At 52.6% G+C, this 13196-nt stretch overlaps 1 protein-coding gene across 1 annotated transcript in view; it reads left to right on the top strand.

Moving 5' to 3' along the window:
- The first annotated feature begins 1425 nt into the window (after nt 1-1425).
- The window catches only part of ATP2C1 (ATPase secretory pathway Ca2+ transporting 1), a 47272-nt gene continuing 35501 nt past the window's right edge, over nt 1426-13196 (top strand). Inside the window, 4 exon segments of the mRNA XM_032957788.2 lie at nt 1426-1873; nt 4419-4526; nt 7816-7932; nt 11334-11423. Of these exon segments, the coding sequence (XP_032813679.1) occupies nt 1763-1873; nt 4419-4526; nt 7816-7932; nt 11334-11423 (426 nt within the window). The 5' untranslated portion in view covers nt 1426-1762.

The following is a 13196-nucleotide window of genomic DNA, read 5'->3' as shown; positions in this document are numbered from 1 at the left end:
CAATGTAACACACAGTACACACAGTACACAATGCAACACACAGTACACAATGTAACACACAGTACACAATGTAACACACAGTACACAATGTAACACAGTACACACAGTACACAATGTAACACACAGTACACAATGTAACACACCGTACACACAGTACACAATGTAACACACAATGTAACACAATGTAACACACAGTACACAATGTAACACAATGTAACACACAGTACACACTGTAACATACAGTACACAATGTAACACACAGTACACAATGTAACACACAATGTAACACAATGTAACACACAGTACACAATGTAACACACAATGTAACACACAGTACACAATGTAACACACAATGTAACACACAGTACACAATGTAACACAATATAACACACAATGTAACACACAGTACAAAATGTAACACACAATGTAACACACAGTACACACAGTACACAATGTAACACACAATGTAACACACAATGTAACACACAGTACACAGTACACAATGTAACACACAATTTAACACACAATGTAACACACAATGTAACACACAGTACACAATGTAACACACAATGTAACACAGTACACAATGTAACATACAATGTAACACACAGTACACAATGTAACACACAATGTAACACACAGTACACAATGTAACACAATGTAACACAATGTAACACACAGTACACAATGTAACACACAGTACACACAGTACACAATGTAACACAATGTAACACACAATGTAACACACAGTACACAATGCAACACAATGTAACACACAATGTAACACACAGTACACAATGTAACACACAATGTAACACAATGTAACACACAGTACACAATGTAACACACAATGTAACAATGTAACGCACAATGTAACACACAATGTAACACACAATGTAACACACAATGTAACACAATGTAACACACAATGTAACACACAATGTAACACACAATGCAACACACAATGTAACGCACAATGTAACGCACAATATAACACACAATGTAACACACAATGTAACACACAATGTAACACAATGTAACACACAATATAACACAATGTAACACACAATGTAACACACAATGTAACACAATGTAACACACAATGTAACACACAATGTAACACAATGTAACACACAATGTAACACAATGTAACACACAATGAAACACACAATGTAACACAATGCAACACACAATGTAACACACAATGTAACACACAATGTAACACAATGTAACACACAATATAACACAATGTAACACACAATGTAACACACAATGTGACACACAATGTGACACACAATGTAACACACAATGTAACACACAATGTAACACAATGTAACACACAATGTAATAAACATCCCCACGTGAGCACGGGGGATCGGGAACAAAGCAGGGCAGGAATCGATTCCCCATCTCGACGATTTGCGAATCTCTCGCCGGGAATCGAATCTACCACTGCTCTCGGTCTCGTGTCGCGCGACACGGCGAAGTGGAGCGGCGGCGATCCCCGGGGGCTGACCGAGACACGCGGCCCCAGAGACCTCCACCACCTCTACCACCGCCTCCGCCGGAGCCGCCGCACACCGCCCGACCGCTCGCACCGGGCCCTGCCACCGGTCCCCGTGGTGGGGAGAGACGTCGGCGGCCGCCGGGGAAAGACCGAGCCGAGCCGAGGTGGTCCGCGCCCCGGTGCGATGCGGGGCCTCGGCGCTCGGATAGACGCTCGCCCGGGACCGCGCGGCCTTCCGCGGCCTCTGTGAGCAGCATGGCAGGGGGTCTGGCCCGGCTTGTCGGCCTTGCGAAGCGCGCTGTGGCCTCGTGGGGACCGCGGGGAGCCGAACAGGCAGGGGGCGGAGGAGCGGGCGGCTTACGCAAGGTGCGACTGGCGTGGCGTTGTTGTGTGGTGGTATGTGTGGAGGTGGTGCGTGGTGGGTTGGCTGCTGCGTTGTTGTTGTGGTGTTGTTGTTGGTGTTGTGGTGTTGGTGTTGTGGTGTTGTTGCGGTGGTGCTGGTGTGATGGGGAGCGGTGGTGCAGTGGTTAGCGCTACGCTGCGATACGAACCCGGCGACCGAGTTCGATTCCCGCTCACGGCCATCACCGGTGACGATTATCTGAACCGGTCCTGGGCCTCCCCTAGGTCGACTCAGCCTCGAATGAGTACCTGGTGCGGTGTGTAAACATCGCCACTGGGGAAACAAAGGTGGCCGGGCGTGGTGTTGGCCACCCACCCCCTCGTGTACCGTTCTGGCCTTCACAGGTGCTCGCTAACAGCACTTGCCCCTACAGTATGTTAAGGCTACACGGGGGATCTTTGTCTTGGTGGTGTGGAGTGGTTCAGAGTGGTGTGATTTAAAGTGGCGTAGAGTGATGTGCTGTGATATTCTCAAACCGGGGGATCCTGGGATAACCATCGGGGTCGAGCCTTGGGGGTCGCGAGGTTTCATGACAGGGAGAGGGCGGGGGGGGGGCATTGCGGTCCCGGATGGGGGGCTCGGCTTGGACCGGCCTTTGGCGTTCAGGGGGACTGGGGCAAGACCAGAGCCGCTGCCAGGGACGTGAAGCCGCGGGGTTCTGGGGGGCGGCGTGGCGGATCCCAGCCCTAGGTAGGAGCGAGCCGGACGGGGATTGGATGCTGGTGGGCGTCCGACGTCCCTCGATGATTCATGAACGCCGCTGGGGAGCCGAGACTCCCGGTGGCATTCCCGTGACGCCCCTGCCGCCTATAAAGCGCCGCGCCCCGCGGCTGCTTCCAGCCGGGCGCTGGGTGCGGGCAGAAGCAGCGGCGGCGACAGAAGCAGGAGGAGGAGAAGCAACAGGGGGAAGAGGACGAGTGGGAAGAGGGACGGGGGGAGAAGGAGGGAGAGGATGCCTCGCCGGCCTCGCCGTGGCTCGGGGAAGCGTGTAAGACGGTGGCCTGGCCACTGCGTTGGGCTCAAGCGGGGCGGCGGTGGTTGGACGTGATGGGGTGGTGTGTGTGATGGGGTGGTGTATATAATGATGTGGTGTATATAATGATGTGGTGGTGTATATAATGATGTGGTGGGTGTGATGGGGTGGTGTATATAATGATGTGGTGTGTGTGATGGGGTGGTGTATATAATTATGTGGTGGATGTGATGGGGTGGTGTATATAATGATGTGGTGGGTGTGATGGGGTGGTGTATATAATGATGTGGTGGGTGTGATGGGGTGGTGTATATAATGATGTGGTGGGTGTGATGGGGTGGTGTATATAATAATGTGGTGGGTGTGATGGGGTGGTGTATATAATGATGTGGTGGGTGTGATGGGGTGGTGTATATAATTATGTGGTGGATGTGATGGGGTGGTGTATATAATGATGTGGTGGGTGTGATGGGGTGGTGTATATAATGATGTGGTGGGTGTGATGGGGTGGTGTATATAATGATGTGGTGGGGGTGATGGGGTGGTGTATATAATGTGGTGGGTGTGATAGGGGTGGTGGACGTGATGATGTGGTGTGTGTGATGGGGTGGTGTATATAATGATGTGGTGGGTGTGATAGTGGTGGTGGACGTGATGATGTTGTTGGTTGCTGTGATTGGGCGGTGGATGCGACGGTGGAAGATGGATTTTCACGCCTGCTGTGCTGCGGCGAGGGAGATGGCTGTTTTTGTGGTCGCGATTTTAATAAAGTGCAGGACCGGCCTGAGCTCAGGCGCCCAGCTCCGAGGAATGTTCCGGAATCATTTTCGTTGCAGTACAGAACTATGTACATTTCTTCAATTGACATCGTCAAATCGATTTTTTTTTATCCTGGAGGAATCCGATGAGCTGTAAAGTGATTGTTGGCCACATTTGAGATAACTCAATGTAAAATATCACCTGGCTTCTCTCTCTTTTAATTTCTATAAAATATAGTACTAATGTGTCGAGGATTCATTGCTGCAAGTCAATTAAACACTTGATCTTTAAAAATTCTCGTTTTTAGTCTCGTTTGTAACATTCCTCATTTTTACCCATCTCAGTCCGACCATTTTCTCGTCCTAGTTGCCATCAATGTAACATGGCAAGATAAATTTCACACCGTACATTAGCTGTGGTAAGTGACATCGAAACTGGCCCTCCAGTGCTGACTCGTGCTGAAGTGTGGACAACCCACATGATACTCAGGCCTGTACATTCTTACATCTCACATAGCGTGCACGATGACTCGTGTGTCTCGTGAGCGGAACACATCACTGCTGTGTAAGTTATCACAGTCCGACGTTTCGCTCCACGTGCTTGAAGCTTCCTCGTAGGAACTGAAGAAGATCAATCCCTTGGCACGTGTGTCGAAACTTCGGAAGGTGAATAGATCGGAGGGCGTAACAAATTGATAGTAATCGTCCGATCAATACGTCGTTGATTACCTCTAATGTATTTTCTCGATGTGTCCACCTCGCCTCGCACGTCTGTAGGACAAGCCAGACGAGCCTGGACTTGGCAAGAATGAGACCATGATCCGCGTTCTGCCATCCAAGGAGGCGGCGGCGCTGGCGGTGGACGAGGTGGCGTGCATGCTGCAGGTACCTGCGCGGAGCCCCGCCAGGCCAGAGTCGTGTGGCACTACTACATAAAGACAAACGGTGGCAAAGATACATAGGCCTTTGGGACAAATGCTCATTGGCGAGCGCCAATGAAGGGCGGCACGGCGTTCGAAGGGGTGGTGTGGCCACAACCACGCCTGGCTGCCTTTGTCAGCGCAGATGCTTCCTGTACCAGGTGCTCTCTTTGAGGCTAAGTGTACCTAGGGGAGGCCCTGGAATGGTTAAGATGATCGCCATGTTAACAGTGGTCGGAATTCAAACTTGGGCAGCTGTGTTTGTAGTGCGCTATGCTCGCTGTGGCACTTGCGCTTCCTCACTGCCGACATGTGAGACGCGCACACGCTGTTCTCGCGGTGTTTGTGCAAACACGGGAACAAGAGTAACTCCTGTGCCTCGGAGGCTGACGTGTCTTATCTTTCCTGCTCATTCGCTCGCTCTCGCCCCTCCCTCACCACGCATCTGTGTCCTGCCCGTTCACCTGTGGGTTTTCATTCGCTGTGTTTGCACAGTGAGGTTTAGCAACTTTTCTCAGGGCTTTGACGTGGCCTTAGTGACTCGGAGAACGTCCGAATGAATGATAACTTTACAAGTCTTCGTCCTGAATTGTGCTTGTTCACAACTGTCAACGCAGCAGCACCAAATAATAATAATAAGTCTACATGCAGATAAGTTAACCAGGCTATTCCTCCGCTTGTTGCGTGGTGAAATGCTTTTATGTCTGAATTTTCGCAGTTCATAGCGGAGTTGGGAAGTGAAAAGCAAAACTTGACTAACCAGTATCGCCACCGCCCTGTGCACACGCGCGGCTTGTGATTGTGGGGACTTGTTTTTCCTCAGACTCATGTTCAAAGTAAAGTTTGATTGATAACGAAAGAGACGTGGTGGTGTGGTGGGCGGGTCCGGTGGAGGTGGCGGGGTGGTGGATTTAGAGTTGTGTACGAAACATCCCTTGAAGTCGACAAACTTTGCAGAGCGCAACGTCGGAAAGGGGACGTGGCGGGTGAGATTAATGAAATAATCCTGCCTGCCCGTCGCTGGCTGCTGCGCCCTCCTCATTCGTTAGAAAACGAGCCGAGCGAACCGGGGAATTCACGCTCGGAGAGGAGCGGCGACGACGTTAATGAAGCGCGAGCGGTTAAGGGGAATGCGTGGAGAGGGAAGGGACGGGTCCTGCTGGTGCGAGACCGGGACGCTTACTCGGCGTATTTAATGTCAGCGTCTGACGGAGCAGAAACCACATAATTCGTCTTCAGATTTCATATTTGCAAGATCCTCCCTCTTGAGTCGAGTTGTTACTATTCACCTCCCAGGCAGTTGCAAGTCGATTAAAGCACCGGTTTCCACTGTTTACACCTTGATGAATGTAACGGCCACTCGTGGCTGGATGGGTCACGTGAACCCATTACGTACAACGTACGGGTATAAAAAGCAACGTTGTTTCTTACACAAGCGATTCGATGCATACATCGTGAGCCTGTTAACTGTTGGTGGTGCCCTGTTACGCCTTCACTCATGAGTCCGCAAGGGAGCGGAGGCATTCGCAGAGGCAGTTTGAGATGGCTGCATGGCAACGAACGTTCACCGTTCACCCCGTCAGGCTTCAACGAGCTCCCACTCGACACTTTTACTGCATTACATTCTCCAACCAAAATTTGGGCAGTGTTACACGCGCCTTGCTACCGGTATCCGCACATCGTGCATTCAAGATGCAGTCACGCTCTGCAGTCGGTGTCTCTCTGTCTCATTCTCTGCCCTCCCACCGGCTTGAGTCTCAGCCTCCCTCCACCCTCCCTGCCCAGAGCTGAGCTGGCACTGTGGGTCAGAGCCCTGCTGCCCCAAGCGGTGTTGTCTGCACCGCCGCCACCTCGTAACCGGTGGCCTTGGCGTTGGGCGTTGTCCGAGTGGTTTAACGCATGTCCTGACCCACTTCTGCTGCGTAGCCTTTTGAAGCTGTGCTGCCGTGTGGCTCTCCGATGTGTTTTTGTGTTGTCCCGCGTGCTGTTTGGCACAATGTCTGACATTTCCGTCCACCGGCTGGGAGCTTCTTCAATTCGGTTTCAAGTGCCGGGAGCTTCCTCAGGGAACTGAAGAACGCTGATATCGTCCTGAAGGAACGTCGAGCATGGCGCAGAACCCACACACGGCACAACCCCAAAACATATCGGAGAGCCGAGATGCATTCATCCCGTGACCCGGTTGTGCGGTGTGGATAATGCGGCCTGACGTGTGGACTCCTAGGAAGGGCGTTCTCGCACAGTCGGCTGAAGAGTGTGGGGAAGGGGGGAGGGGAGGTATGGAGGATGGGCAGGCAAGATAATCCCTTGACGCACACAGTCTCATTAACCCGTGTGTGTCGCACGGAGCTTATCCTCGAGAGATTGGGGGGACGGGGTAGGAGGAGAATTTGCGACGTGGAAGCCGAGCGCCGTGAAATGTAACGTTCGCGGAGCGCGGTAAACGCTGTTCTGTCGGTGCCTCGCGTGGTGCGGCATTGTGATTGTAGGATACGTGAGGGGAAATATGCCCCGTATTACATTTTATACTTAAGTTAAACAACAAGTCTGGGATGCTGGCTGAGCGATTGTAAAATGCGTTTCGGGGCAGCCATCGGGACCAGCCTGACGTTCAATGGCCCCGTTCATCCCGCAGCCTTCTGTACTGTGACATCCAGTAGGGTTGGGCACCGCTTGACGTTTGTGATTCCTGACATCGGAGCCCATCCTGCCCTCTGCCTCCCGCTCCGGTCTCCAACCCGCACTCACCGGCGTGGAGAGATGTGCGGTCCCAAAGTCTGCATGACTGGCATGGCATGGGGAGGCTTTCATCCAACAGTGGATTTTATGTTCTGCATGAGTTCCATCCAAGATTTCCACTTTCCTTCCATTCGCTAACAAAACCCCCGACAGTGCAACCGGTATTGGCCAAACATCCCAATGCTGAAAACTCACCTGCAAAAGACTAAGTTGGGATCCAATTCAGCATGACCCTACTGAAAAAGAGTCGTGAGACTCAGTGAGGCTTTCCTGGCTACTAAACCAGTTTAATAACAACAACACAACAACAACACCGAGAATAAAGTAATGATAATAATCTCCCCGCCCTCTTTGTGAATTGTCACGGTTCACGCCGATGTTTAGATTAGGGCCGTGGATTCTGACCGTTTCACTTTTAGGGACTGCTTTGCAAACTTCGCGAGCGAGCGATGCGTCGGAGGAGGTCGTCGAGTGCGAGGTTGTGACCGGCGCCGTCTTGTGTCTCACGCGTGCAGGCAAGCCTCCAGAGCGGGCTAGCCACCAGCGAAGTGCTGCACAGGAGGGCCTACCACGGCTGGAACGAGTTTGAGATAAACGAGGAGGAGCCGCTATGGAGGAAGTACATTTCCCAGGTACGCGGTGGGGGGGGCTCGTGGCGCCGCGGGGAACGGTGGCGGCGCGCGTGATGTTTTGTGTTTGCACGTTAAGCCTGAGCGAAAAGAAATCTGCAGAATTGCAAAGTACATGAGAGCTGCCTCGCTTGTAAAAGTAATAATGCGAACTTGCGGTGAGCTTCCGGTGGGGTGTGCCACGAGGTGGCTTTCTGGCACAGCTGTTGTCAGTCTGGTGGCAAATAAATGGCGGAGTTTTTCTGGCTTCGCGTGACTGCGTTGCCATCGGTGCCGGGCAGGGCCTCGATTGTGTACGTGTTGTAACTTGGATCCTCGGAGCCGTAAAAGCGAATTGCTCGTAACGAGGCAGATAAGCTGTAAGTACGGTTAGTGGCCCCGTTCGGTAATTCATTGCCTCGTCACTTTTCCGTTACCACATCAACTAAAGTTTCAGGCGGCCTTGGGCAACAGTGGCAGGTGATCACGTGACCATAGGCGAGGAAGCACACGTGGTATCCGCTACCGTGGGCCATTGCCGTACACGAAGGGTTGCACTGCTGTCGTTATTTTATGACGTGATCGCCGATTGCGCAATTGTGCGTTCTCAACGGGGGCTCCTTTTTTAGGGGGTTCAATTCCACGGCTTACAGTCCAGACACCAGGAGTAAAACTCGTAAAACAGGAATTCAAGCACTGTTTTTACAACACAAGCGGCAGTGTGCTGTGCGCTCGCGACCGGTGGACTACGAAACAATGGCCGCGTTCGCGCGACGGCGTGACGACGGCATTCCACAAACCGTTAGACGGAGGTCACGCGGTGAGCTGCAGACGATGACGCGGCTACAGTGCGTGCAGCTGACATTTCGCTGCAGAGAGGCTGAGATGAAAAGTTTCTCAGGGAGGAACTTTGAATGTTAGCAGGCCGGGTTATTTTGTGATTGTTGTTATTACGCTTGCTTACCCACGAGACCCTTGCTGAGTCAGAAGACCCGCTCAGTTGGGTCTTGTCAAGTTTTTTCAGTCGGGGGCATTGCTGCTGCTGTGTGTAATCCCAAATGAGTAATTTGCAGGTGATTCTTCAGCATTGGTAGATGGGTTTGGCCAACACCAGTTACAGTGTATGTTTATTTTAGTTATGCGAGGAAACCGGAGAACCCGGAGGAAATCCATGCAGAACAGGGGGCGAGCACATACACAAACTGCATTCATTCACAACTCCATCATCCACACACACTCAATCATACACTCGCACCCGCACTTTGCAAAACAGGGGGAGAACACACAAACCCCACGCTGGAAGGCACCCAAGTTGGGAGTCGAGCCCAGGCAAATCTTGCCGTTAGATACGAGCATCACCACTGCACCGCGTTGCCGCCCGGGTCACGTAGACTTCTGGAATGTTACCGCAACCGTGTATCCCGAGGGTGGTTGCCATGGCTAGGACATGGGTGAACTCCACGTGTAAACATCTCGGTGCGTGGGGTTTCACATTTTGTAATTAACTTCTCTCAACGTTGGCACATTTCAAGAGCGCCCTGCGGCATTTCTGCCACAGCGTGCGTCACGTGTTGCATTTCGGTGATCGCACAAGACCAGAGAAACACGTTTTTAATTTCAAGGCGGAAATGTTAAAAACAACTTTGGCGAGCAATTCTCCGTTCCGTTAAAAGCGTCACATGCTGCCGCACGACGTGACCAACGCGCAGGAGGAGAAGGGCCTCCGCCATTATTTGCGTTTGTCTGCCGGCCGCGATCGCCAATCACGACCATGGCCCCCAACATTTTGCTTTTTGTACCCCGTGACATTTGCTTATCTTGACGTTGAGCAGCAAACACAGCCGCCGCAAATTCCAGCTCTCTAATTACAAGTTCCCTGGGCTGCCCGCGTGCGGCGTTATTGTCGGGCGTTGCCCAATCACGGGCCGGCCCCACTCCCCGTCGGTGAGATCGAGTGCCCGCCGGGAGACGTGAGAAATAATTCAGGGGTCGCTTTGACCGTAAATTAGCGACCCACGTAGAGTAGTTGCCTGTGTACTTAGCCATAATTGAGTCTGCGGTGGCGTGGCGACGCGTTGATGTCATTGCACATTTAGTTGTGTTCGAGCAAACTTGATTGACAGACTCGAGGCGTCCGCGGATTAAATTAGCATTGATGAGTCGCTTGGCTTAATGAACGCATGCGTTCGCATCTCACGGCACGGCATTTAGTCGAGTGAAACAAATGGGAACATTAAATAACGCACGCGAATTGGAGACGTTGCGGTGACAATCGAGGAAAGTTTGTGGGCTTTGGGCAGGAAGCGTCGATGGCCGTGCACCAGACTGACGATGAGAGAATGGCGGCCAGGAGAGACAAACATCTCGCGGTGAAATAGGCCGGTTCCTAGGCGCAAGGCGGATAGTTACATCGTAAGATTGCGAGACATGACGGTGGCTTGGGGGGGATGCCAGTCACCCAGCAGATGATGGCCGATGACGACGACGATGATGATGATGAATGAATGAGCGTGTTGGTCTCGGCAGAGAGGCCGCACTGCTCGTCGACATCGTTAGTGGAGTTGTTTATGGCACCGCACGAGCCGTCTGGATTAAGTCGCGTGCGGCGCTTTTTATTTGACGGCGAAAAAGTTTGACGGGCAGACGGGAAAACTTCTCGTCGCTGTACAGCGCTCTCCGCCGAACGAAAACAGTCGGCGCGCACCTTTGGTGGCGCGGGGGTGACGGCGAGGGGGAACGGTTCCACAGAGGAGGCTCATCACGGGTGGCGACGGCGGCGGCGCGTGAAGCCCCGCCGAGAGAGCTCCGGGTAATTGGTCTCGGAAGCGTTTAATTAGCGTGGAGCCAAGAGCGCCGTCGAGAACCGACCCGGCGTCAGCGCCCCCCCACCCCTGCGTTGCTGTCGCCTGTCGTGCGCCGTGCGACTTTGTGACCAAGTGTGGCGAGTTTTGGGAAACCGGGGGTTGCTGCTTGGATTTGGGGGGGTGGCAGGGCGGCAATATCCGTCGTTGTGCTCTACTGTCTATGTTGCCGTAGCCACCTTCACCAAACCCATAGAGCAAGCAGTGTGGTGAAGTATGGTCTAATAAGCCCCCACGATACCACTGCTCACACAGTCCCTTAAGAAAACACACCCCCTCCTTCTCCACGACTTTAAATCACGGGGATCTCCTTTCCCAAAGGCCCAAAATGCCGAGCGACAAGCAACAAACATCGCTATTAAAGGTGTAATAGATGAGAGTTTTTTCGTTTCTTGAATGGTGGACATCTACACGTGCATTCACAGATTGCCATGTGTTTAAAAAAAAGCCTTATTCTCTGGAGGCCGGCAGTGAGTCTGGTCCTGTGTTGTTGTTTGTGGTCGCGAGTGGTCCCGTGTGGTTGTGTGTGGTCACGTGTGGTCCCGTGTGGTTTTGTCGCCACAGTTCAAGAACCCCCTGATTCTGCTGCTGCTCTCTTCGGCCGTCATCAGCGTCCTCATGAATCAGATCGACGACGCGGTCAGCATCACTGTGGTGAGAGTCGCACGGGGGCCGAAGGGCGTCACCGCCAGGCCCTGCCGCGTCCCGGCGATTCACAGCGCACGATGCCGGCGCGTGTCGCTCGGTTGCGTGCATCTCTCGGTTATGTTTGTGCAACAAAACGATGACGGTGGGGAGGGAGGGGGGTGTTCAGATGTCAGAGACGCTGAGCCTGGCAATGCCGAGGTGCTGCGCCGGAATCCGGGTCTCTAGTCGCCTTTCATTAAATGGGTTCTCCACTGGAGTGAGGTTTGATGGTCTCAGCCCAGTTACCAAGGACCACACGAATATAAACCGTCGCATTCGTTTTGGTTCTGCACTCAATTTGACCAAATTCGAAATATATCGGTTTGACTGTCATGCAAGAGGTCACTGTAAGGGATTTCAGAGGTAGCTCTGTGGTGTCTGCTTTCACGGACCAGTCTCAAACCAGGAGGAGCTTCCTCTGCTGTGCGCGAGATCCGAACGATGCTTTGTCACTTGGTGCAACGGCGATAGCGCAATCAGATAAAACTCGGGCAAAAGATTAAATTGTTAATAAAAAAAAACAATCCTCCTTTTCAAAGACGGCATTACGGCAGCGGTGTTTCGGTGTTTGGTGTTGTCGTGATGTGCTGTTGCATAACTCTCTCTCGCCGCCGCCGCCTTGCTCTATATTAAGCGCTATTGTTTGCGAGCGAAAGTGGACGTCGCGCTTTGTGTGGTTCTGCCGTCCGCCTCGCGATGTGAAGGGCGGCCGTGTCTGTACACGCCACACACACGCACGCACACACGCGCGCACGCACACACACACACGCGCTCACGCACACACGGGAGTCGGGGGGGGGGGGAGCGGTGGTGCAGCGGTTATCGCATCTCGCTACGAATCGGCAACCCGCTCACGACCAAATACAAAGGCGAATATTTGAACCGGTCCTGGGCCTCTCCTAGGTTGGCTCAGTCTCAAATTAGTACCTTGTACGGTGTGCTGGCCACCCACCCCCTCGTGTGCTGTGCCAGCCTTCATAGGTGCTACTCGCCAAAAGCACTCGTCCCAGCAGTCTGATGAAGGCTACACGGGGGATCTTTGTCTTGGCGCTGACCGCCGGAGTTGACAACGTGACAGCGGCTCGAGCTGTAAATGCTGAACCGTTTTTTCGCGTTGCCGAGCCGCCGCCGCCGCACCGCTGACAGTCGCTGCCTGTGCCTGTCTTGAAGTTGGCGCTGAGTCAACTTGCCCTAAAATGAGAACCTGACACGGCGTGGCACCGCCTTTATGGGGTCGCGCCACCCGCTTACGGGGGGTGCCGCCACTTGGCGCGAGCGTTGGCGCTGGGAAACAGCGTTTGCCCTGGCGGGCTCACTGTAAGGAAATTGCAAAAACAAAAGAAACATGTGTCGTTGCTGTATGTACGTACGTTTAACTTATTTTGCATCGTACGCGGCCAACCGTGCTAATCGGAGCTGCGGGGGAAGGACAACAAACTGCTGAGTGTGAACAGGTATGCATTGAGTCCCGAAAGCGCAAAGCTGCCAGCAACAAACAGCACGATGGAAATTGGAACACACAAGAGTGTGAACACTTTTCCTTAATCGAGCAAGGTTATTTTAAGAACGTGTGGCATAGAGATAATGGAAGTGGAGCAGTGCCAGGAAAGAAACATAAATTAGAGATAATGTGGGTGGGTGAGTGTTTGGGTGGGTGGGTGAGTGGGTGAGTGAGCGGGTGTCCTCAACACATAGGACATTAACCACAGTAGCGGTAGCAGTGGGCGCAAATGTGAATCT

The sequence above is a fragment of the Petromyzon marinus genome, chromosome 20 (assembly GCF_048934315.1).
Source record: "Petromyzon marinus isolate PM22_M1 ecotype Great Lakes invasive population chromosome 20, UKy_Petmar_22M1.pri1.0, whole genome shotgun sequence".
Taxonomy (NCBI): domain Eukaryota; kingdom Metazoa; phylum Chordata; class Hyperoartia; order Petromyzontiformes; family Petromyzontidae; genus Petromyzon; species Petromyzon marinus.
This window is presented reverse-complemented; position numbering and strand designations above follow the sequence as displayed.